The following is a 27,254-nucleotide window of genomic DNA, read 5'->3' as shown; positions in this document are numbered from 1 at the left end:
CTTTCTTTATTAGATGTATTTAAAGCAGTGAACTACTGTAGGTGTCACATAACATTCAGAAATACAATCACGTATTTGACAAAAAAAAACGATTACAATCTAATCCTTCCACGTTTGATCCCAAAATCCCAAGAAATATAAATCTTAACGGGTAGAAAGCTATGCTGAAAGTTTATTAAGATACTTAGAAGACAAAGATACTGTATCAATTTATGTTGCATTTGCCTGATTATGATTAAAAAACACATATAATTAAACACGCGTTTGTGATTTAAATCAGAACACGATTTAAATCAATATAAATGTTTATATTGTAACGCATACTGTCCAGCCTCCATTTCTCTATAAAAATTTACTCTGTTGCACACACACACACAATAGAAGCAGGAAGCAGAAGCAGGGACCGTTGTCACAAGGGAAGAAGGTGACTATTCATTGTTATCAAAAATGACTTAGAATCGATCATGTTGCGATATTTTGAAATATAAAAGTCAATTGATTGTCCATAATATCGCTATTCTATTTTTTCGAAGAAATGTTTGTTAAAAGAAAAGTCCAGCACTAGCTGGATTTGAACACACAACCTGCGAGTTGTTAGCCAGGCACGTAGACCAGTAGGCTACAGGACAACTCACATGAACAGGGAGGCGAAACAGCCCTACACAGCCCTGTCGCAGTACACGAATATAATCATATCGTTATTAAATTCTTTAGATACGCGATTCCATATTATATTAGCAGAAAAGCTTAAAACTACCACTTTTTCACACGCTATTTCACATGCTAGTTAAATACTTCGATGCTTAAAATCGTTAGGGAGAAATGGAATACCTGTGTGTATTTTTCCTTTAAAGTACCGATTCCTGGAATCTGACTGGCTGACACCCTTCTGAAGTGGTTCCATAAAATCTGGTATACGGAAAAGAAAGCGTTGATAAATACAAGTGTCTTTTAATACACTCTTTGCTGTGCTCTTGAGGATCCTTGTGATATTTTGAGCTCTAGTTGAATGATAAGTGTCGCATTTTAAATCATTTTCGTAGTTAGAAATTATGAAACGCCCTGTTAAAAGCAAGGAAGTTTTTATGCCCATTGAAGTAAAACAAAATGCCTGACAAAGTATGGCTTGGACAGATTCCAAGTGCTTGTACAAATGTGCTAAAGAAATTATACTTTGAGTATACAGCTTGTCCAAAGTCATCCATTATTAATACTATTAGTAATATCTTCGGTAAAGGCTTTGATGCATAAATATTTCTGATAAAGGTAGGTTGTGTACTTTTGTCCAACTGAGCAATCTTGCTTTCATAAAATATACCAACATTTTAATGACTGATGATTAACATGCTCTAATACACAGTTCAAAATTAAAGGCTCAAATGCTGTACATGAGAGGTTAAGCTCCCCCTGGCGGTTTTACAAGGTGACGCCGGATAGTTTCCGGCAGAGCGTCAAATGACGCGCGATTAACCACGTGACACTGCGTGACACCGCGTGACACCGCGACACGCCCACCGGGGTATGCCGCGAAATACCTCACCCATTTTGAATGGCTGCATCTGTAGCTGAAAAGCTATACAACGCAAGACATGTCGTTAATCTAGGAGGTTTCGTGAAAAAGCACATTGTGCTGCTGTAATAGTTTTAAAAAAAGTCTAAACAGTATCAGCTTATGTATGGGTTGTAATTTTCAAAAACCGCACTCAAAATGCAATTTAGCGCTTTTAGATACGCGATTCCATGTTTTTCTTTAATCCCTGGCAGGACCGGGCGTCCATAAGAATCAAGTTATAGGTTTCATTGCGCTTTGACAGAAACCAAATTATATCGTTTTTAGTTTCTTTAGATACGCGATTCCACATTCCACATTCCCTATTAATCAAATTCTAAAAGTATGCTTGTTGACTCTGGTATCGAGTGTATTCGCAGAAAAGCTTAAAACTACCACTTTTTATACATCGAAAGTGATTCCATATTATATTAGCAGAAAAGCTTAAAACTACCACTTTTTTACACGCTATTTCACATGTTAGTTAAAGACTTTGATGCTTAAAATGTTTAGGGATAAATGGAATACCGGTGTGTATTTTTTCTTTAAAGTACCGATTCCTGGAATCTGACTGGCTGAAGGTAGGTTGTGTACTTTTGCCCAACTTTGCAATCTTGCTTTCATAAAATATACCAACTTTTTAATGACTGATGATTAACATGCTGTAATACACAGTTTAAATTTAAAAGCTCAAATGCTGTACATGAGAGGTTAAGCTTTATTGGCTCCTCCTGGCGGTTTTACAAGGTGATTCCGGATACTTTCCAGTATGACGTCAAATGACGCGATATACCGCGTGATACTGCGTTTTGATGCGACACGCCCACCGGGGTATACCGCGAAATACCCCACCCATTTTGAATGGCTGCATCTGTATCAGCTAAACAAATTAATAATAATAATAATAATAATAATAATATAGGCAGCCTCAATAGTTTTGCAAAGTAACTCAAAGTGTAAAATATAAGTGAATGTACAGATGCAGCTATTCAAAATGCACAGTACAACCCCGTACCATACACAATAAGCCACAGTGCACCGTGATACGTGATTTGGTTGGCCAAAATGACCAACAAGGGCACTCGTGGTACATTGGTTGATAGTGAAAGGGTTTAATCATTTAATCTCTTTACTGTGCATGTTTTAATCCATGTAGTATTGAATATTTATATGGAATTTTACAACTAAAGGGAAATTTTAGTAGCTGAGGATAAAAACAAAGAGGAGCATAACGCGTCTGAAGGTCATTAATGATATTAATTTAGGAACATAAACATATTATGTAAACTGTATATGGCTGGTATTGGTAGTTTAAAGAAAAAATACACACCAGTATTCCACTTTCTTCCTAAACATTTTAAGCATCAAAGTATTTTATTCGGTTACATACTGTGGTTATTTTGGAAATATTTTTACGTGTTTCTTCTGACTATATTAAGTTTACATACTTTGTAAAAAGTTATAATGTTTTGACCTGTTCTGCGAATACTTACGCTTGTTATTGCAGTAAAAAAAATGCACACTTTTTAGAATTTGATTAATAGGGAACATAATATGGAACCGCATATTTAAAGAAATTAATAATTCATAATAATAATAAATTCACATACTTTAGCTCCAATCCTGCTTTACTAAAAATTAGACACAAGAAGAGTTGGACAATGTTGTGAGGCTCTGGTGGAACTTCTCTGTAAACTGAAAAGTTATAGAGGAGACACGTTGTGTCTCGCCTCTTTTTACACTTGTTAAAAAGAACATTCCAATGTTAATGCGACACGGAAGATATTATTAATAATGTAGCGCTTTCGGGCTCACGTAGGTATGCGCCCTACCAGCTGGGGGATCGATCCCAGGCCTCCAGCGTTACCCAACAGGGAACCAGTCAGGTCCCTGCTATTTACTTGAAAGGCAGTGACGTCACCGCGCTGGCAATCTGGCTCACACAATACCTGTAATGTCGGCCATACGGCGTACACGTTACTGAAGTTTAAAGTTTAGCCTTTGTCACTAATGAAACGACTGAATAAAGACATAAATATCGAAATCCCTACATTACAAACTCCAAGCATTTCATTTTCTCTATTGCTATAATATCGACAGCAGTGTAGTTACAAGGAACATATCAAAATGTTTTCAAAATAACCAAAATTTAATGATTTGAGTGTTTTGATAATAATAGAGAAATCATAACAATGACCCTGTGTTGCTTCATGCTAATCATGCTTACCCAACTGAAAGAAGGACAACTAATTCGACACAGAAAAACTTTATTTTTTCATTGACGTTAAGTAACGCCACACTCTCTTGTTCAACCGGATTATTTTGTTTCTGCGCAGACTGTTAAACCAGAGGAAAAGAGCTCCTCTTTCTTTGAAGCATTTCGTTGATCCGATCACTTATTCTTTTCCAATCGTACAAAGTAAGTTTTGAGAATCTCGGATTCACCTTGCTGATAATGGTTTCCTGGAGATTACAATGCAAAGCCCTTTTGCCTCTGGACCCATCGAAATTTTCTACTGTGTAGATGTGCTTCCCTAGGGGAGATAGACAGCAGGGACAGCACCAGCCAATTCCTGGGCGGTAGTGAGCAGAGAGGCCGGGATGGAGTGTCCTGAGGTGGCGTGTGCTCTGCTGGGGCGGAGGGCTGTGTGGAGATACGCATTCTGCCAGGTATAGCAACCTGCGTGGCGGGGACTTATCAGGAGATGAAGGTCTGTGCGGAGACAGCTGACCTAGCGGTTTACTGCCAGAACATACTGTCCCTGTCTTCTGCATCTTTAGGAGTGTCTCCACCTCCCAATCCTCCTCAGCAATGAGTCCTACTGTTCCTGCTGTTGCCGAAAAGTCTTCACACAGGTGCTGTTTTTACAGGTTGGCACCCTGGCCAGTGGCCAAGAGCAGAGACCCAAAGCCTGTGACAAAATAACAGAATACATGTAAGAAATAACATCACACAGTAGTATTCAGCAGTTGCGGAACAGACGTCAAAATAAACTTATTTTCATCTGTCTTACTGCTTTCTTTTTTCCTGAAGAACAGGCTGCAAAGAAATATTTATAATAGAATGTATAATTCAATACAGCAATAATACCTTGTATTATGCACTATAATCGGGTATTTCAGATGAAGCCCTCTGTAGTTGCTTACCCTTTGCACTTTGCATGCCGAGGCAGCTGAAGCACCATGTCTCTTCCCGTAAAAGGTCTTTTTCTCCATACTATGGCTGTTGTAGTGCAGGCTCGTGGGGTTTTTTTTTGTAATGGTATATGTACCATTTGTCGGGACAGACAACTTACTGCACTATAGCTTTGGTAAGGAGACGGAGTATGGCCAAAATCAATAAGACTCTCTCACACCAAATAATCAAGATGAAAAGAAACGGGAAGTCAACAAGAGACATTGTACAGTATTTGGCTTCCATGGACATCTTTGTTTGTAAAGCATAGTGAGATGACATTATAAAGGGGAGAGGAGGCAAAGAGAATCTAAACCAAGGACGATTCAAAGGTAAATAACTTTGTAAAAACATTTTATTACATGTGAATACAACAACACAAATTATTTTTTTTAACACACTAACTGTTGATCTCTTTTTTTTTCAAGTCCTATTGTGCGAGCCATTGACAAACTGATGGCTGTGGGCTGACCTTGGTGTGAACATGAGTCCGACATCGATAAGAAGAGTGTGCAGAGGGCTTGGATGGAGATATAAAAAAACCAACACATGCCCCATGATAAGGGTAAAAAATATAGAAGTAAGGCTCAAGCAAACGCTTCAATAGATTGAACAGGGAGAGGCATTTCATGATGTACTTTTCACTGATGAAACAACAGGGGCTCTGGAACAGTTTTCAACCATGTCATTTTGTAAAAAGGGGAGATATGTGGACAAGCCAAAGCCCAAACATCCACTGAAGGTTCACGTCTGGGGGGGTATATCTAGAAGAGGCCCGGGACCACTTTTTATTTTCGAAGGAATAATGGATCGTGAGTTCTTCGAGGAAGTCATGGTAAAACAGCATGCTGCCCCATACATCAGGGAGCACTTTGGATCAAGGCACCGTTTCTTTCAGTACAACGATCCGAAACACACAGCAGCAAAGACAAGGCTTAAAGCAGAGGTAGTGAACTGGGTGAAAACTCCAGCTGACACCCCAGATTTAAATCCAATAGAGATGGTATGGCATTCCCTGAAAGACTATATTCGGAAAACGACTAAACCTAGCACAAAGCAAGAACTGATCAATGAGATTTACAAGTTCTGGGAGGAAGTACTGACAGAACAAAGTTGAAACAATTTTATTTATTATTTATTTATTTATAGTTTCGTGTTCTTCCTAAGATTGTTGAGCGCAGTGGGGGACATTCAGGAATGTGATTTCACAGATGCTTTTGTTCTGTCTTGCATTGTCAGATTGTTAATAAATAAAAGCATTTAATTAAACATGCGTTTGCGATTTTAATCAAAATGGGGGTAATGGGGACTCTCTATTGTAAACGCCCAAAATTAATTCACAGTAATAAATAACATGTGTTTATGTATCGGGAATGTTTGCAAATGTTGCGATAATTGTACAGTATTAGCTTTTGGGAACACATTCGTTTTTGAGCAGGTAATTGCTCACTTCTGCTGACGTATAGTGGTTTGGAATCTACATTCTCTCCCTGCATTGTTATCGACAATGAAAATGTCTCTGGAATAGGCACTGTATAAATGATAAAGCGGAGGCTATGGAGAAAAAAAATCTCCATGGGAGCGTATCTGCAATGGAAAGCAACCGGTTTGACATGTACAGTAAAATGTGACATCTCTGGAGCGTCGAATACATATCCTACAGTGTGAGCTCATTTGCAAGGCTATTAAAAAAGGTTGATCGAGTTAACAGTCTGGATGTGGTGAGTTTCAACAGTTTCCTGCCAATCTTGGGTGAAAGGAACCTGTCTTTCATTGGAAGGTTCGCCTGTTCTACTCGTACATGAAAATGTAATATAAGTACACCAAGGGATTTGGTTAAGTTGAGTTACCATTACAATAAAAAATCAGCGAGCTTGCACTACAACAGCCATAGTATGGGGACAAAGACTTTTTATGGGAAGAGACGTGGTGCTTCAGCTGCCTCGGCTTGCAAAGTGCAAAGGGTAAGCAAATACAGCGGGCTTCATCTGAAATACCTGATTATAGTGCATAATACAAGGTATTATTGCTGTATTGAATTATACATTCTATTATAAATATTTCTTTGCAGCCTGTTCTTCAGGAAAACACTGCACATGCGAAACGATCTTCGAAGACAAGTTTATTTTGACGTCTGTTCCGCAACTGCTGAATACTACTGTGCGACGTTATTTCTTACATGTATTCTGTTATTTTGCCACAGGCTGTGGGTCTCTGCTCTTGGCCACTGGCCAGGGTGCCTACCTGTAAAAGCGGCGCCTGTGTGAAGACTTTTCGGCAACAGCAGGAACGGTACGACTCATTGCTGAGGAGGACTGGGAGGTTGGAGACACTCCTAAAGATGCAGAAGCCAGGGACAGTATGTTCCGGCAGTAAACCGCTAGGTCAGCTGTCTCCGAACAGACCTTCATCTCCTGATAAGTGCCTCTTCCCACCATGCAGGTTGCTATACCTGGCAGAATGCGTATCTCCACACAGCCCTCCACCCCCAGCAGAGCTCACTCCATCCCGGCCTCTCTGCTCACCACCGCCCAGGAATTGGCTGGTGCTGTCCTCACTGTCTGTCTCCCCTCAGAAGCACTATCTACACAGCAGAATTCACAGATGCCAATGTAATGTGCAGTTCTCCCAGATATCCAACTTTTGCCCATCAGTCAAGAGAAGGAGGAGGGATTGTACGTGCAGTGCATCGGCATAGATGGGATATGCTATAGAAGAGCTACGCCAATCTTCTGTTTCAAAATCTTCTGACTTTTGAAATTTACTGGGAGTGGACCACATCTGTAAATTTCGATGGGTCCAGAGGCAAAAGGGCCTTGTCTTGCAATCTCCGGGAAACCATTATTGGCATGGTGAATCGGAGATTTTCAAAACTTGCTTTGTACGATTGAAAATGAATACGTGATCGGATCAACAAAATGTTTCAAAGAAAGAGGCGCTCTTTTCCTCTGGTTTAACAGTCTGTGCAGAAACAAAACAATCAAAAAGAGAGTGTGGCGTTACTTAATGTCAATGAAAAAATAAAGTTTTTCTGTGTCGAATTAGTTGTCCTTCTTTCGATTGGGTAAGCATGATTAGCATGCAAAGCTCATTACAATATTTTGGTAATATTCTAAGACCCTGTAGTACCTTGCTTTGTGACATCCTCTAAATTTCCTCTTTCGGTGTCGATATCTGCTGGCTCTCTACACACTCCAGGCCTAATTCCCGCCACACATCACTTCTGTTTGCCTTCACAAATGTATAGAGAGTATATACAGAAATGTATACAGATATACCACCACCGAGCTGCTCACTCATTTCTTTTCACACCCTGTCTGAAGGGACTGCAATTATCCCCCTACTCAATACATCGTGTCGTCGTTCTGCTATGAGGTTTGGAACCTTTGGACACCTAGGCATCTGGGTTCAAAAACAAAAAAGGGCATGAGATCACTTCACAGGGAAAAGCTTTTGTAAAAAGATAACATCTCGCTTATATAAACGTCTCTTCTATAGCAGTAGTACAAGTTGGACTGTTCCTATCTTCAGTGCACTGTACAGTGTTGTTTGCATCATGGCTTTGAGGATATTCCAGAGAGTAGTAGAACACTAACATTTCTGCTGTAAATGTTTAATTTTCACTTAGTGGAATAAGTGGAAGTATAGAAGCCTTCTTTTGCGTAAAGATGCTGCTTTTGTTGGTTATACAGGTTTCAGGATTATATACAGTGCTATTAACATTGATGTTTTAAGTGTGATTTTGTAGTTTGCAGTTACTCTGTTATGCATGTATGCATTGATTCTTTGTTACCTTTGCAGTCCAGCGGCACTTGGGTATATACTTTTGTCAGGTTATGTCTGGCAGCACAGCCTAAATGTTAGTACTGTTAAGTTCCTACCCTCCTAACGGTGCCTGTAGGTGATGAATCCTGGAATGAAGGGCAAATATGTAGAATGAGTATTACGGTGCAATAACATACATTATTTAAAATACAAAAATCAAATCCTGTTCTCACACCGACCTTCATAACCAAACAATGTGTAAAACGTTAAACAATGTCAGAATAACAATGAACAATACAGAGCTTTAACCCAGTAAATTTCCCTGATCTCTCAAGTGTGGTAACAGTGTAACACACCAGATGATGCAATTTTATACCAACTCTGTACTTCCTTAATATACTCTGTTTTGTGAGGGTATAACTCATTTTATCCTGTTATATGCTCTGTGAAGGCAGACCTTAATCTATTGTCAAATGGTTAACTCTACTACGTTTACTACAATAGTGGAATCACCAGTTTCGTGCCTGCTACTTCTGGGACATGATACAAACAATGTAAACCGTGCAAACATTCCCAAAGATGCTCAAAACTTCAAAGATACAGGTACTTCAATGTACATTATAAACACCTCTCCCCCTCTACAGGTAATGGAACGATAGAAAGGCAACAGCTCCTTAATAAGCTATTGCATGCAATAGGTCTGATATCTACTTTCATACAGAATTAAGAGTTAACAATCAAAAATATGTAGTGCAGTACATGGGATTTAAAAAAAATGAAACAATTGATGAGTAGTTTAAATCCCCAGAAAGAAATAAGGATGAATGCAAAACACTGCATATTGCTTGGAACTGAAATCTCAAACAACAAATCGTGGCGAGCTTTACACTACTCTTTTGTTAGCTTCGTGACGTCACCCTTTAATCTTAGCATTAATTTGATGGCTGAATCCCTAGCTAGACCCGTGGCCCAGGTATTATGGAAAATGTTTAATGCAAAGTATAGAGAAGTCCGATTAACACACAAAAATGTAACAAAAACTATAATTTCACCAAACCTGGCTTTAACTGTACTTCTTCCCAATTTTCACGTGATTAATAATAATATCCTTTCAGTTATATAGCGCTTCTCTGGAAACCCCAGTGAAAGCGCTCTACAGGTAATGGGGACTTCCCTCCACCACGTAAATGAAAATAACGAAGTTTTTTACATTGTACGGATTACAGTTTAAGTGCACATCAAAAGTTGCTATATATGTAGATAGAAATTGATAAATTCATATATTTTTAGACCCACCTACTCACATTAACTGCAATACCAAGGCCCATCACCCCTTCTTTCGTTTATAATATGTTTTTAAAGCATTGCATACACCACTTAGTCATTTCAGCTTTCACATCAGCAGTTTGTAACATGTCAGATTTTTTGGGGTTCAATTCTCCTTGTAACACTTACAGAAACAAAACATTATAATTTAAATTCAGAAGTGTGACAAATCCTTTCAAGTTTCACTTGCATGTGTAGAAATATCATGATAACGACAAATGAAGCTTACTAAGTTTTGTGGTATTCCCCATGATATAAAACAAAATAAGTTTCTCAAATAACTTTACTTTTAAATAAATTTGTAGGGACGTCAACGTAGCATCATAATTACAGTATAGCATTTCTAGTTTGTAAAGTAACTTATGATTTGGAAAAGGAGGTCTTCACCAGAGATGCAGATAATAGATCAGAAATCAATTCAACTGCAAAGGCTGGGGTCAACTGATCAAAAGATCACAATTGAAAGATCTGGTGGTCGTGAACTTGCTGTTTTTGTATGGTGCCGATGGCAGAGAGTGACGTCACGGCCAGAAAAAGAAGGCGCTATATTGAAATGTAAAACATCCACCCCCACCCGACCAGACAGACTCGGAAAACAAATTGCATTCATTGTTTTCATCACATCCAGTAATTTAAGTACCGAGTATGTTGGTACCTGTAAACGTCCTTGTAGACAGTCACGTGATTACCCAATAAAACAGGGCGCTATATCTCGGAAACAAAAGCAGCACAAATGCTACTATCAATGGTACAAACCGGCACAAATGCAGCACTAACAATTGCGGTGGGTTTCATCGCTTGTGCTGTTTGTTGGGTGGGGGGTGGACTTCATGGAGCTCGACAAGCAAACATGTCTTAAGTCATTGCATACTGCAAAAGACACTACTTCACCTGGGAGAAATTTGACGATCTAACAAAGATAGTCATATCTGCGTCTTCAGAGGTCAAGGCGTGCCCTCACGCTGTATTCTACACCAAGGACTGACCAGAAACACAAAGATAAAAGGACTGTGAGCTAATCGTTTCATGTTTGCACATAAGACCCCTGTAAATGCAAACACGTAGATAATGCCAGTTTTTCAAAGAACCTAGATATACAGTATGTTCACTTCTGTTCTGTGAAAATAAAAATATTTTCCAATTTTGCCGCGGTCTGTATGTGTGAGATGGTAAACTCTTGTTTCTTGGATGTGTTATGAACTGTGTAAACTTTGTACATAGTGCCCCTTTAAAAAAAAAAAGTCCTGAAGTCCTGGTTCCTTTTCATGTTGGCGAATGTTCTATGCATTAAAAAGAGCAACAATGGTCCTTGTTGCAGGCTTCTCCTGCTTGAGTTTCTGCCAAAAGGCAGGTTGTAGCAGGATGGAGGTGTGATCAGATTTGCCGAAAGGAGTTCAGGGGACAGCTTTGTAGCCATCCCAGAAGGAAGTGTAAACATTGTCCAGCGTGTTTGTTCCATGCATCGGGCAATTGATATGCTGATGCAGGTTTGGCATGATTTTCTTCAGGTTCGTAACATTGAAGTCCCTCATTGTGACGAATGCGCTCGTGGTATGAGTTCTCATGTCTGCCTAGGTGTTCGTATAGTTCCTCCAGTGCTTTTGTGGTGACAGAATATACACTACCGTGAGGACTACCAGTGTAAACTCCCTCGGTAGACAGAAGAGGCGATATTTAATTGTGTCAGGTGTTCAAGATGTGGGGTGCATTACAATGAAATAGTCTCCACATCTGTGCACCAGGCATTATTAACCATGAAAAATACCCCTCTTCCCCTGACCTTCCCTGAGTCCATTGTCCTGTCCTGACGGTGCACGGAAAAACCTCCCAGTAGGATATGTCTGGGGTGGATGGGTCAAGCCAGGTTTCAGTCAACACTAGTACGTTGCAGTTCTTAATGTCCCGTTGGAAAACAAGCCTTGCTCTCAGTTCTTCTAGCTTGTTGTCAAGTGATCGAACATTAGAAAGGAGTATGCTCAGAAGTGGAGGGCGATTCCAGCATTTTCTCAGTCTAACCAAGACACCTGCCCGCTTACATCTTTTCCTGCACTGCCGCCACTTTCCTCCAGGAACACGTACAGGACTCCATAGTCCCGGTAATCCATCATCATATTCGTCGCAGACTTCGTTGAGCCGATAGTCGATCTTATGTCCCTTAGTGTTTGTCTGTCATAGCTGATCATTGAATAAGTATTATGTACAGTTAACAGTATGAAAGACAGCATAAAGTATAGAAAAAAAAACGGAAGGTAGCTCACGGGATGGCAGCCATCTTTAGATGTCGTGCTGAGTTAAACTTTACCTGACCATCATGCTCTTAAGAATGAATGTACATTCACAAAAAAAAATATACAAAAATATATTTTTTATATATCCGCTGAGTAATCTTCTCTGTGAAACAGTCCAAATTGTCTTTTTAACATTTATTTAACATACTGTGATACAGTATATAAAATTAACAAAAATGTCAATACAATATACAAATTTAAATTTTATTATGGGACAAAGATTTTACCAACAGGGCGTTGGCTGGGATTTGAACACATTTTTAAGTATTTTACAAAGGCTTTACAAATTAGTGAAGTCCTGCTACGGATTATTTGAAATCAAAAAGGTGTCTTGTGTAACAATATGGTGTAATGTAGTACAGATGCAGCCATTCAAAGTACGGGGCACAGACACGTACCGCGGGTAATTGGCTACGTCCTTGCGCATTGTGATGCATGATGACGCGCAATGATTGGTTGACCGACAGGGGCACTCGTGGTGCGTTGGTCAGTTGTAGAAAGATTTAAATGTCTTTACTGTGCCCGTTTTAGTATTGAATATTTATATGGCATTTTACCACTGAAGGGAAATCTTAGTAGCTGAGCATTAAAAGAATAGGAGCATAACACGTGTGAAGGCCATAGACGATATTAATTTTGGAACATAAACATACAGTATTACAGTATATGGCTGGTCTCGGTACTTTAAAGAAAAAATACACACCAGTATTCCATTTCTCCCTAAACATTTTAAGCATCGAAGTCTTTAACTAACATCTGAAATAGCGTGTAGTGGAAGTTTTAAGCTTTTCTGCTAATATAATATGGAATCGCGTATCTAAAGAAATTAATAACAATATAATTATATTCATATACTGCAGCACAGTAGTACACGCTGTACAATGTCTGTTGATTCTGTATGTGTAGGGCTGTTTCACCTTTGCTCATGTGACCTTGCCAGTGGTCTACGTTCCCGACTTGTAAACCAGAGGTTGTGTGTTCAAATCCAGCTGGTGCCGTGACTTTTTTTTTAACAAACATTTCTTTGAAAAAATAGAATAGCAATATTATGGACAATTAATTGACAATAAATATAGAAAAGCACATATTACATTTCGGAAATGGTTTTAATATGTAAATAGTTCCCTGGCTCTTCATCCCTGGGTGTTTCTCTCTCTCTCACTCGTTCGCTCGCTTTAGGGAAGAATGTTTCTCTAATCCCAGAGTATCTGTCACAGAGCAGTAGGAAGTGCACCTCTGTCTCTAATTCTCCCCGCTGCAGTGGGAGCACAGTCTCTATCTCTCGCCCTCCCCCCCTCTCTCTCAATTCATTTCAAGGTGCTTTATTAGTAGGGCTCGTCGTGTGTCTCTCTCTGGTCGGGGCGCGGGAGAGCTTGCTGGCAGGTGGTGACGGAAAGGCAGCTTTTAACTCCGCAGGTCAAACACCAATACTCCATTTCTCCCTAAACATTTTAAGCACCAAAGTCTTACATGTGGTTTTCATCACTCTCTGCGGGAGTGTTGGCTGTGACAAATTAAACCGGTTTCACAGGTATTTTCAAGTGGTCGAGTCTTCAGTGGGAGGGGGGAACAAGCTGCCCAGCCGTGTGGAATGCTACAGAACCCTAAACAGACAATACACACTAGCCGAATATTTGACCAAGATATCCAGACACAGCTGTATGAGCTCCACCAGTAAAACTCAAAGTATTACGCTGGTCCACACTTTTTGCAACCGTCATTTTAAATGAAAAGACTTTATTTTTCATCGACAAAAAGTAACACCCACCACAGCATTTTGTTGATCTAACTAACAAGGATGAGACATTAGCTAGCCAATATGATAAAGGAATAACTTACTTTTTTGTTTATTTCTTTAGCACATTTATTTGAACATTTCTATTGATTGTACAAGCACTGAAAAACTGTTCAACAACAGAAAAAGATATGTGTATAAGATACTGTCCATGGGAATCCAAGCTTTTTTATCTACGCTAAGAAGTAGTCTTTAAAATTTCTTCATTACACAGTGAAGTCAAAATTCCGGGATATACCTATATTAGTATGCTGGGCAAACGTTCTGAGGTCAAATTCTTCCAGCATGGGGGTACCTTTAAAGTGGAGACGACGGCACCAACATTTTTTGGCATGCATAAAAAACAGCAATTCTGTCAGTGAGCCCTAAATGAATTAATAGCAAACATGGTTTACATAAAAGACATTTTTCCAAGAAAGTTTAGCCTTTGTCACTAATGAAACCACTAAATAAAGACATGAATATGGAAATCTTAAGATTTTTTTTTTTCCAATGTTGGTAGCAGGTGTGGTGTCTCCGGGGGAATAGATAAATGTAATAAGTACGAAAGTACTCACACCACAAACTCTTCTTTTATTTTCGTGAGGTTTCTTCCTTTTCTTTCGTTCGTCCATCTTCCAATCCGGTCCGCAATCCATTTTCTCTGTCCTTGTTCAGTCCAAATCACAAGCCGTATACCGTTATCCTTTATTTGTTCCGAAAATCCGTTGTCCTTAAATCTTTATTCACTCCAACCAAACTCCCCTATCTTCTCCAACACACATTCACCTACTGGCTTCCACGCCGGTTCACTGTTTCCGGGGCATATATATTTTGTTCCTGATGAGACCCACCTGCGTCTCGTTGTCTTTCAGCCTGAGCCCTTTCCATCTGCGGGTCAGCTGGTTTCTCTTAGCGGCCATCTTGGTCAGGTCTAAGTCGAGTACAGTGAGCAGATCGTTCCTAAAATACCTGTCCTGGATGACCCTCCCTCTGGTCCTCTTACACAGGATGAACTGTCAGGTTGAGCTAAGTGTATATTTTGTTGCAGAGTTGCTGCAAGATGTAAACAGTGAAAAAAGGTATTTAGAAATGAGTTATTTCAAGAAGAAAATTTTCAGAATAATTGCAAATCTAGCAGGATAGAGAAAGCACAGAAAATAGGCAGTTAGATTGATCAGATTAGTATGAACAGCCATTTAGCAAAGAGGGAATGAGAAGAGTGACACACTAGTATACTTTAGATCTTTTTTTCTGAACCAGGGAAAATCTGATCATGTTTCTCTATAACAATAATAAAAAAAAACTTTATTTAATATATCACCTTTAAAAGTGGCATCTCAAAGCAATATAGTGGATGTAAAAACAGTTAAAAGGACCACAGATTACAAAGTAAATACATATAAGAAAGACAAGCAGTTAAAGGTGCTACCAAAATTAGAAAATGAAGCAGATACAGACACTAAGTCTTCTGAAAAGAAAGGTTTTGAGGTTAGATTTAAATGTACTCAGGGTACATGACTGATATCACTGAGGATACAAATCGAGAGCTCTGGGGTGCAGCTAGAGAAGGTCCTGTCACCCACAGAATGTAGATGTTCTTGAGGACAGCTAGAAGACCAGAGTCAGACAGACTAAGGTGGGGAGTAGACAGATAATAAGCCATATACAGTAGGTACTGAATGAGGATGAGGATTTTGAAGTTGACTCGAAACCTGATAGGAAACCAGTGCAAGGACTTGAAGACAGGTGTAATGCATCCCTGTTAGGATTCTTGCTGTCATATTCTGAACATATTGAAGATTGCTCAGTGTGGATTTAATTTCCCCAGTGAACAGGATGTGCATTTATTAATTCTAGAAAAAAAGCCTTTCTTGATTTCTCTAGTTCCTAGTTTCTCTAGTTCCCTTTAAAATAAACTATTATTCCACAATACAGGGTATTACATGGCCAGTATTTACATATGATATTTGTGATTTAAAGAAATTAACACAAGCAGCTTTTGGGGATTTAAGTGTTGGCTGAGTTATTGCAGGATAAAAGACTAGAGATGTTGATAAGAAAAGGATAATTTTGGGAAAGTTGAGGAATACACTGATAACAAGAACACTTCCTAATGGGGTTAGGCATACTTTTGATGAAGAAGTTCAGGTGGGTAGTTCTCCGTCTGTTCTCCGTCTGTGTTCTCAAAGACGGTTTTCTGAAACCAAACTTATCCTGCAGCTAGGATCACACATTCCCCCTTCTCTTAACGACAGACTACTCTTCTTTTAAATTTTCTCCATTCATTGGAAGTTTCATTTCACACCTCTCTACACCTATTCTGACTTCACACCTCTTGATTGGCCTCTCTTTCTGTCCTCTGCTCCCGCCTCTCACTCCTCCTCCCTCCAAGCCTTTGTTCTCCCGCTACATTACCTTTGCCTACTGCCTTGTCTCTCTCACACCTGAAGAAGGCTCCACGGCCGAAACGTTGTGTTTTCTCTTTCTTTTTTTCAGCATGGAATAAACCTATTTCTTGTTCCTTTTGATGAAGATGATAAAGTTAACAGACTATATGTTTACATAGATACTGAAATTAGGATTGTATTTTAGATTTTGTGTAGTTGCTAGCATTGAACTGTGTGTTGGATGCACATGAATTGAAGGAATGGGCAAACATAGCTGATGCTGATCCACAGAGCCAGCATATTAAGATGTTTATAATCAGAGGCAATTTGTTTAAATAACTAGGTATGGATACTGATGTGCAAGAGAGATGGAAAGGCTGTTTCCTTAAGCCAGCACTATAAAATATTTTATTCTCAGTGAGATGCTGCCATTTCATAGTGGGTTTCTAACACTGTGTATAGTTCCATCCACACAGTGCCTTTACTTCCATCCATTTTCTAATCTCTTTATCCAGTACAGAGGATTTGGAGCCTATCCCAGTAAGCAACGGACACAAGGCAGAATACACCCTGGACATAGCGTCAGTCCATCACAGGACAGACAGACACAAACACACACACACACCAGGGCCAGTTTTCCCATAAACCAATTAACTTACCATTATGTTTTGGAGTGCGAGAGGGAGTCATATCACACATATGGAGAAAAACCATGTAACCCAGAGAGAACATGCAAACCCCACACACACAGGATGGCAGGAATTGAACCTAGGACCCCAGTGCTGCAAGATAGCAATGCTAACCACTTCGCCACCATTAGAAATGGATGGATATTTTAGTTATCTTTCTAGTTCACAGGTTTGCATGCATAATTTAATTTTGAAAGCCACTGAGACATCAGGTACTATTGTTGTATTTATGAAAAAGAAACAAAACAAAAAGCATACTAACAACTGTGCCATCCTACTCCTTAGTTAATACATTTTATTATTTATAAACAGATAACATTGTTAGCAAAATATTTTTACGATCTTTTAAATTTTTATAGAGAAGTGGAAGCTGTACAGTATGTGTTACAATATAAACATTTATATTGATTTTGAGTATTGGTGTGTATTTTTTCTTTAAAATATCAATAACAGCAACATACAGTTTACATAATATGTTTAAGTTCCTAAATTAATATCATTTATGACCTTTATGACCTTCGTTATGCTCCTCTGCGTTTTATGCTTAGCTACTAAAATTTCCCTTTTTTGACCGGAGCGGGGGACATCGGGAATGTGAGTCTGATTAAGAATGAATAAAAGCATTTTATTAAAAACGCGTTTGCGTTTGTCTGGGTGCTGACAAAGTAAAAAACAATTACTTTTTGACAATGAAAACTGTGTGTGTCTCTCTCTCTTTCCGCTGGCGTTTGTAATCGTTTTTATTTTTAAATACATTTTAGAAAAGTCATGTACCATAAAAGTATGGTAATTAAAAACCATTAATACTTTCGCTGGAGTTTAAATAAAGTCGATGTTTTCTCTTTTTGGCTAGACTTGACTATTTAGCCATGAGATAAACAATAGTTTGTCATTAAACAACCTTATGATTAATCTTCCTTGTTATGCACAGTGAGAATGATAATGTAATGAAAATTAATTTAATCACAGAGTACTCATAAATTGTGCTAGGAAGAAAACAGATAGGTGTTCTGAAAGGTCACATATAAACAGGTTTTCGATGGACAGAATGATAGTGTAACGATGACGGACACAAAAACTCAGACTTGCGGAGTTAAAAGCTGCCTTTATTTTCTTCTCCCTCACCACCTGCCAGCCGGCTCTCCCGCGCCCCGACCAGACAGAGACACACGACCAGCCCCCCGAGAGAGAGAGAGGGGGCGAGAGTGTATCTTCTTTTTAGTTTTGTAGCCAAAGGGCCTTGCAGATCAGATCAGATTCCCTTCCCCCCACGGAAAGACAGACACATGTTTTCACAGCTTAGTAGTCGCTATTCAGACGCAGGCGAGCAGCTCCTAGAGAAAACGTCAACTTTATTTAAACTCCAACGAAAGTATTAATGGTTTTTAATTACCGTACTCTTATGGAACATGCCACCAGCCATCTGCATAGAACGATTAAAAATAGAAACGATTACGATTGGCACGTTAAGTTTCACGAAACCTGTTCAACCGGTTTTTATCAGGCACCTCTTATGTCAGGCGTAAGCGATAAATATACAGTATTTAGCTGAAAAGCTGTACAACGCAAGACATTTAGTTACTCTAGGAGGTTTCGTGAAAAAGCACATTGTGCTGCTGTAATACAGTTTAAAATAATTAAAAGTCTAAACAGTATCAGCTTATTTATGGGTTGTAATTTAAAAAAAGTCAAAAACCGCACTCAAAATACAATTTAGCGATTTCTGGCAAGAGGAGACACCCAAATTAAAATGTAACATACTACTGTTTGTGCATGAACATAGTTATACTGCTATTTCCTTAGATACGCGATTCCATGTTTTTTTTTAATCCCTGGCGGGACCGGGCGTCCGTAAGAATCAAGTAATAGGTTTCATTGCGCTTTGACAGATCGTCTTTAAATCAATTGTTGATTTAAAGTTTGACAGTAAATGTTTATATTGTATCGCATACTGTACAGCCTCCATTTCTCTATAAAAATCTAAAAGATCGTTTGCGCAGCCTAAGAGGGGGGCGAATGCACTACAATAGATTAGTATACTGTAGAGGAAAACAGTATAGGCATCGTTGATATGAGGACTTTGGAAACCAAATTTCCCAATTTTAATATGTGCTTTTCTATATTTATTGTCAGTTAATTGTCCATAATATTACTATTCTATTTTTTCAAAGAAATGTTTGTTAAAAAAGTCATGGCACTGGCTAGATTTGAACAGCCAACCTGTGGGTTACTAATCCAGCAACTAGACCACTGAGCTACCAGCACAGTCACATGAGAAGTGGTGAAACAGTGTATACTATTCTTGTGTTGTAGTACATGAATATAATTATATCGTTATTAATTTCTTTAGATACGTGATTCCACATTATATTCCCTATTAATCAAATTCTAAACGTATGCTTGTTGACTCCGGTATCGAGCGTATTATCAAGCTTAAAACTACCACTTTTTATACACGTTATTTCACATGTTAGTTAAAGACTTCGATGCTTAAAATGTTTAGCAAGAAATGGAATACTGGTGTGTATTTTTTCTTTAAAGTACCGAGACCAGCCAAATACAGTTTACATACTGTAATACTGTATGTTTATGTTCCAAAATTAATATCGTTTATGGTCTTCACACGCGTTATGCTCCTATTCTTTTTATGCTCAGCTACCAAGATTTCCCTTCAGTGGTAAAATTCCATATAAATATTCAATACTTAAACGGGCACAGTAAAGACATTAAATATACATATACATACTGTATACAGTACACTTTACATACAGTAATATGTTTATGTTCCTAAATCAATATCTTTTATGAGCATGTGAAAGGCATGGTGAATTGGAGATTCTCAAAAATTACTGTACTTTGCATGATTGGAAACAAATGCATGATTGGATCAACAAAATGCTGTGGTGTTACTTTTACAAAGATGGTCAATGAAAAAAAGAATGTGGACCAGGGCAATACTTTGAGTTTACAGCTTGTCCAAGGTCATTCATTATAAATGCCATTAGTAATATCTTCGGTAAAGACTTTGATGGCGACAGCTCAAACATGAGAGGTTGAGCTTTATTAGCTCCACCTTGTGGAAATTCCGGATACTATTATTTTATTTGCAGTACCACGTGGTATCATGCGGCACTATGTGAGAATTTACAGTATTAATACGGTAACTTGCGGTACACTGCGTCAAGCAAACCGCAAAATAATGCGGTATCGCCCACTTGTTTTGAATGGCTGCATCTGTATGTTATTTGGGTTATGGCTTAATATGGTTCGAGCATTCTGAATGGCTGGGTCTGTAATTATTGGCTTAATTAGAGCTAGTTCCCCAGCTCTTTGCAGCTGCTGACTTAAAAGAGACCTATAAAATTTGCAGGATACATAAAAATATGACATTTATAAAAATATCGATATAGTATGCAAATGATATTTTATGTTATATAAAAAATGTTATTCCCACAGGGCTGGGCATTGGCCATGATTAGAACCCAGGTATTTAGAGTGACATGCAAGAATTCTTCCATTGAACCACTAATGCCTCACACTGCTGAGGTTACAGTACATGCACACAAGTCATTCTTTGAATCATTTAAAAATACTGACCTCTTTTTTTGTTTTTTTTCTTTACCTGGTACTTTTCAATGTTTATGTATTTGATTTACATAAAACAGTACAAGTTTTTTTAAGACAGGAAATTGCCTTTTTAACCTTTTGAGATACGTGGTTTGAATGATAGATTGAAACTTTTAATGTTCTTTGAATTTACTAGTTATTTAAAACGGATGCAATGTGAAACTGCTTAAATTGTCTTTAGTTTAAAAAAAATATTGAAAGAGCTATGACACATTTTGACATGCCAGCGAAAATCTTTTTATGAAAATGTAATTGTTAGCTAATGTAGTTCAGGTGGGTAGCTGCGTCAGCATGCGTAGGCTGCAAAGGAACAAGTAATAGGTTTATTCCATGCTGAAAAGAGAAGAAAGAAAACCCAACGTTTCGGCCATGAAGCCTTCTTCGGGTGTAAGCCTTCTTCTGGATTTTATCCTCTCATCTAGTAATTCTGTCTCCAGACTGTGTTACTAACAGTCAAATTACTTGTACTGTGTATAGTCATGTGATTATTGGAAACATAAGACTTGGCAAAACATCTCAAAGAAACAGAAAATATCTGGCGATGTCAGGGTTTGAAGCAGTCTTTATTAACTTTACACAAGTTTAATTTATTTTGTTAATTTGTCCCAATTCTTTTGCTTTTGTGTAAACACAAACACATTTTAAATCTTATATGGTTTAATATGCTAATAGGCCCACCCTGGTTCTGGAGTGCCATAATCCAGTAGGTTTATTGGTCATTCTTAAATCTTCAATTTATGAAGACTTTGGACCTGTGAGTTTTGATCAATTTAATAGATTAATTAATTGCTTATTAATTGCTTAAAAGAAATCAGAAATAGTCAGGAACTGTGGTTTTTGAGAGCTACAGTGTTTTAAGATTTTAATTTCAAATGATCTCTAAACTACTTAAATGATGAAATCATCTCCTTAACTGGTCAAAATATTTTTTTTACATATTTGCAAAGAGGCTGACTGATACGGCCTGCTGGTTTGTGGAACACTGGGTCCGGGATTGAATGCCCCTGCCCTAGTTTTACTGTACATGCAATCTGGTTAGTACATTCCACTTCTCAGTTATTTTGCTAAATAAATAGAAGAATAGTACGTATCTTATAACCAATGTGCACATTGATAAGACCCCTGATAATGTGCTAGCTTCTTGTTCTATTTTTAACTTTAAAAAGATATATTTTGGCTTCCCCTGTTAGGCATAACATACCATGCTGGGACATAAAAAAGCAAAAATATTTGGATTACTTAATTCCAGGTTTCCTTTATTTTTTACAGTATCTGGTATTTTTTGCCTAAATAATTTCAAAATTTGGAATATACTATGTGGTAGCAAAATGAGAGGTAAACTGTGTGCATGATTTAAAAATAATCAGTGTGTGCAGAGATACTGTATAATGGTTACAGTGCATTTATAATATAGTGATGTTTATGGAAATATACTTTATATTATCCTCAACAACCTACCACAACCATCAAATAGAATGCACTTGAGATCCACAATCAACCACTGTGCAGTCGATTATTAAATAAAAGCTTCTGTCCTTTAATTACAGATATTGTATAAAGTATGTTTTCTCTTTACCATAGATATGTAGAGGCTATAATGTTTTTAAAACTTTGTAAGAGCTGGCACTTTTACCTCTAAATGCATTTTTCCAGATGAGAAGCCAGATTGCTCCAAGGCACGCTGTGAGGTACAGTTCTCTCCACGCTGCCCTGAGGACTCCATTCTGATTGAAGGTTATGCCCCACCTGGGGAGTGCTGTCCCCTACCTAGTCGCTGTGTCTGTAACCCTGCTGGCTGTCTGCGAAAAGTGTGTCAGCCTGGCTACCTCAACATCCTTGTGTCCAAGGCATCTGGTAAACCTGGAGAGTGCTGCGATCTTTATGAATGCAAGCCAGGTGAGTTTCCTTGCTGCTGCTACACAAATTTAAAAAGCACTGTCAAATTCAACTGCAGGACTAAAAGCTATGGAAGCCCGTTTCTGCCAGGGAGTAAAAACGCGCTATGGTATCTTGCAATTGCGACTTTGTATCTCAAAATTCCAACTTTATATCTCACAATTGCGACTTTATTTCTCACAATTGCGACTTTATATCTCACAATTACGACTTTATATCTCAGAATGACGACTTAAAAACTCAGAATTATGACTTAATATCTCAGAATTGCGACTTTATATCTCACATTTGCGACTTCAAAATGCCCACATTTCATTGTCTGTCCTCTTGTTATTGTAACGGATTCGGGTTCTAGGGCTTGTGCCCTCGCCACTCCCACCCTAGTTCAAGCCTCACTGCATTGGCTCAAACCCAGGTCTTGCCAGCTGAGCTAAAGAAGACTTCCCGGCCAGCTGAAACTTATACCTTTTACATATTTCTATTGTATGTCTTGCCTTTTGATTCTTTAAATTTCTAATAGAGTTTAAGTAAAAAAGGAATTGTACTTTAAAAGCATTAATAGAGGGAGCAGTATTAGACCATTTACTTTTGTGGATGAAGTTTTTTGCCAACATTATTAACAGATTAACAATAAGAACATATCCTTTATCCAAATCAGATCTCAATATAAACATATAAAATATCACAATCTTTAAATTTAACATTTACCTTTAAATGTTTAACAATAATATTTTGGAAATCTATCCAAAACAATTGTAGTACAATTCCTTTTTTACTTTAGCTCAGCTGGCAAGACCTGGGTTTGAGCCAATGCAGTGAGGCACAAACTTGGGTGGAAGCGGCGAGGGCACAAGCCCTAGAGCCCGAATCTGTTACAATAACAAAAAGACAAACAATGAAATGTGGGCATTTCGAAGTCGCAAATGTGTGATATAAAGTTTTAATTCTGAGATTTTAAGTCGCAATTCTGAGTTTTTAAGTCGCAATTTTGAGTTTCTAAGTTGCAATTCTGAGGTTAAAAAGTCTCAATTGCGAGATATAAAGTCGGAATTCTGAGATACAAAGTCGCAATTGCGAGATACCATAGTGCGTTTTTTTTACTCCCTGGCAGAAACGGGCTTCCATAAAAAGCAATTATTTTTATTTATATGTTAACAATTGCTTTGTTTTACAGTTATTGCTGACAACAGACCTTAAAATAAACATAAAAATGTCAGAAGTTTGTGTGTCTGAACATATGATGTAATAATCAAATGAGTGTCAGTGTAAATTAGAATGTAAACTGCAAGAGCTTGTGTAACATCATTATCACATCAATTTCAATAGCCAATTATCTAATTCAGGGTCACTATGGGTCAGAGTCTGTCCCTGGAGGCATTGGGCACAACGCAAGATACACCCTGAACAGGATTCCAGTCCATCATAGGACATAAAAAGACACAAACATACCACACGCTCACATCAGGTCCAATTTTACAGAAGCCAATTAATCTACTGGTATATCGTTGGACTGTGCAAGGGATATAGAGCAACCAGAGTAAACCCAACATGATCCCATTGAAAACATGCAAACTCCACACAGCCCCCAACAATTGAACATAGGATCCCAGCGCTGTAAGGCAGCAATGCTGATCACTGTGCGCCCCATATATACAGATGCAGCCATTCAAAATGCACGGTACAACCCCATACAGCGCAAAATTATCCACAGTTCACCGCAATGTACCGTGGTACGTGATTTGGCTGGCCAAAATGACTGTCAGAGGTGCATTGGTGGTGCATTGGTTGTTAGTGAAATGATTTAATCATTTAATCTCTTTACTGTGCATGTTTTAATCCGCTTAGTATTGAATATTTATATGGAATTTTACAACTAAAGGGAAATTTTAGTAGCTGAGCATAAAAAGAAGAGGAGCATAAAGCGTCTGAATGTCATAAACTATATTAATTTAGGAACATAAACACATTATGTAAACTGTATATGGCTGGTATTGGTCATTTAAATAAAAAAAAACACCAATATTCCACTTTCTTCCTAAACATTTTAAGCATTAAAGCCTTTCATTCGGTTACATGCTGTGGTTATTTTGGAAAAGTTTTTTCATGCTCCTTCTGACTATATTAAGTTTATATACTTTGTAAAATTTTCTGCGAATACTTACACTCATTATCGCAGTAAAAAATTGATACTTTTTAGAGTTTGATTAATAGGGAATATAATATGGAATCGCATATCTAAAGAAATTGTAGATTCTTTGTACATGTGCTGTAGTACACACATAGTAGTACACTTTCTTTGGATATGTGTGCTTCAGTTTCACTCCTTTCCACGTTATTATGTCTGTGGCGTGATGGCTTAAACATAGCAAATATTATGGACATTATACTGACATTTTTGATATTTCTAAATATCACAACATGTTCGAAGCTAAGTGATTTATTAATACAACGAATAATTTCAAACTACTACTGTACTGCCACTACAGTATAACTCGTGGGAAATACATTTGTCCTGCATCAAAGTTTAACTTGTTCAGAGCACCCTACATTACAAACTCCAAACATTTCATTTTAAGCTGAAGACCCTCACACCCGAAGGAGGCTTCACAGCCGAAACATTGTGTTTTCTCTCTTCTCTTTTCAGCATAGAATAAACCTATTACTTGTTCCTTAACAGTGAAAACATTGCATGCTACTGAAAATTCCTTCCCATCCCCCAGAATTGTTCTGTTCTTTTCTATTCTACATAACAAGACAGGGGTGTTGACAGTCCTAGTACGGAGCTGCTTTACATAAGGTAGCTGCAATGGAATCTACTAGTAGGTAAAAGTTAATTCCAAGCTGGAAAGAAAAAACACAACATGCCTCCTCTATAAATTTTCAGTTTACAGACCGTCCAAGGTCATTTATTATGAATAATATCTTCCATATCGCATTAAAATCTAATTAAAAATGCTTTTCACAGGTGTAAATCCACCTATTTTCTAACAGCTTTATCCAGGACAGGTAACAGTTGCACCCCTCCCCCTTCCCTCTGCCTGTCTGACCTGTTCCCATTTTTAACCATTCTGTGCCTGAATCGCAGCGGGTGAGAGAGAGTAGGAAGAGACAGAAAAAAGTGAATCCTGTTTTTTCTATAGTCAGAAGGCTTCAACTGATACATAAAAAATATAGCATAATGCCTTCTCATGTTATGAAGTCACTTGCACCTGGGATCCGCTTTAGTTTCCCGGAGATTGCTCATAACTGATATTAATTTAGGAACATAAACATATTATGTAAACTGTATATGGCTGGTATTGATAGTTTAAATAAAAAATACACACCAGTATTCCAATATCTTCCTAAACATTGCACCAAAGTCATTTACAGTATTTGGTTACATACTGTGGTAATTTTGGAAAAGTTTTTACGTGCTCCTTCTGACTATATTGAGTTTATATACTTTGTAAAACGTTATAATGTTTTAACCTTTTATGCGAATACTTATGCTTTTTATCACAGTACAAAAAATGCATACTTTTTAGAATTTGATTAATAAGGAATATAATATGGAATCGCTTATCTAAAGAAATTAATAATGATATAATTATATTTATATATATATTCATATATAATTATATTCATACACATATGTCCTGGGATGGACTGGCGCTATGTCCAGGGTGTATTCTGCCTTGCATCCATTGCTTGTTGAGATAGGATCCAAACCCTTTGTACTGAATAAAGGGATTAGAAAATGGATGGAAGTAAAGGCACTGTGTGGATGAAACTATACAGAGTGTTAGAAACCCACTATGAGATGACAGCATCTCACTGAGGATAAATTATTTTATAGTGCTGGCTTAAGGAAACAGGCTTTCCACCTCTCTTGCACATCAGTATCCATACCTAGTTATTTATTTAAACAAATTGCCTCTAAATATAAACTTCTTAAGTTGCTGGCTCTGCGGATCAGCATCAGCTATGTTTGCCCATTCCTTCAATCCATGTGCATCCAACACAAAATTCAATGCTAGCAACTACACAAAATCTAAAATATAATCCTCATTTCAGTATCTATCTAAACATACAGTCTGTTAACTTCATCATCTTCCTCTGCAGTCTATAACATTTACTGTCATTTTGTCAAAAGTATGCCTTACCCTATTAGGACGTGATCTTGTTATCAGTGTATTCTTCAGATTTCCCCAAATTATTTTTTTCCTACCTACAGTACATCTCTAGTCTTACATCCTGCAATAACTCAGCCAACACTTTTTTGAGCCAATCCTCAAAAACTGCCTGTGTTAATTTGTTTAAATCACAAATATCATATGTAAATACCTGCCATGTAGTACTCTGCATTGTGGAATAATAGTTTATTTTAAAAGGGAACTAGAGAAACTTGGAACTAGAGAAGTCAAGAAAAGCTTTTTTCTAGAATTAATAAATGCACATCCTGTTCACAGGGGTAATTAAATCCACACTGAGCAATCTCCAATATGTTCAGAATTTGCCAGCCAGAATCCTGATCAGGATGCATTATGACTGTCTTCAAGTCCTTGCACTGGTTTCCTATCAGGTTTCAAGTCAACTTCAAAATCCTCATCCTCATTCAGTACTTATCTGGCTTATTATCTGTCTATACACCACCTTGCAACCTTTGTCCGTCTGACCCTCGTCTTCTATCTGTCCTCAACAACATCTACATTCTCTGGGTGACAGGACCTTCTCTAGCTGCACACCAGAGCTCTGGATTTGTATCCCCAGTGATAACAGAGTAACCTACCCTG

General features: G+C 38.0%; 1 protein-coding gene across 1 annotated transcript in view; it reads left to right on the top strand.

Annotated features, from left to right (window-relative positions):
* The window catches only part of crim1 (cysteine rich transmembrane BMP regulator 1 (chordin-like)), a 610,482-nt gene that overhangs the window by 195,393 nt on the left and 387,835 nt on the right, over window positions 1-27,254 (top strand). Inside the window, exon 3 of the mRNA XM_088928119.1 lies at window positions 22,237-22,479. Coding sequence (XP_088784245.1) covers window positions 22,237-22,479 — 243 coding nt within the window. The remainder of the gene's footprint in view (window positions 1-22,236; window positions 22,480-27,254) is intronic.

The sequence above is a fragment of the Atractosteus spatula genome, chromosome 2 (genome assembly GCF_055471065.1).
Source record: "Atractosteus spatula isolate fAtrSpa1 chromosome 2, fAtrSpa1.hap1, whole genome shotgun sequence".
Lineage (NCBI taxonomy): Eukaryota > Metazoa > Chordata > Actinopteri > Semionotiformes > Lepisosteidae > Atractosteus > Atractosteus spatula.
This window is presented reverse-complemented; position numbering and strand designations above follow the sequence as displayed.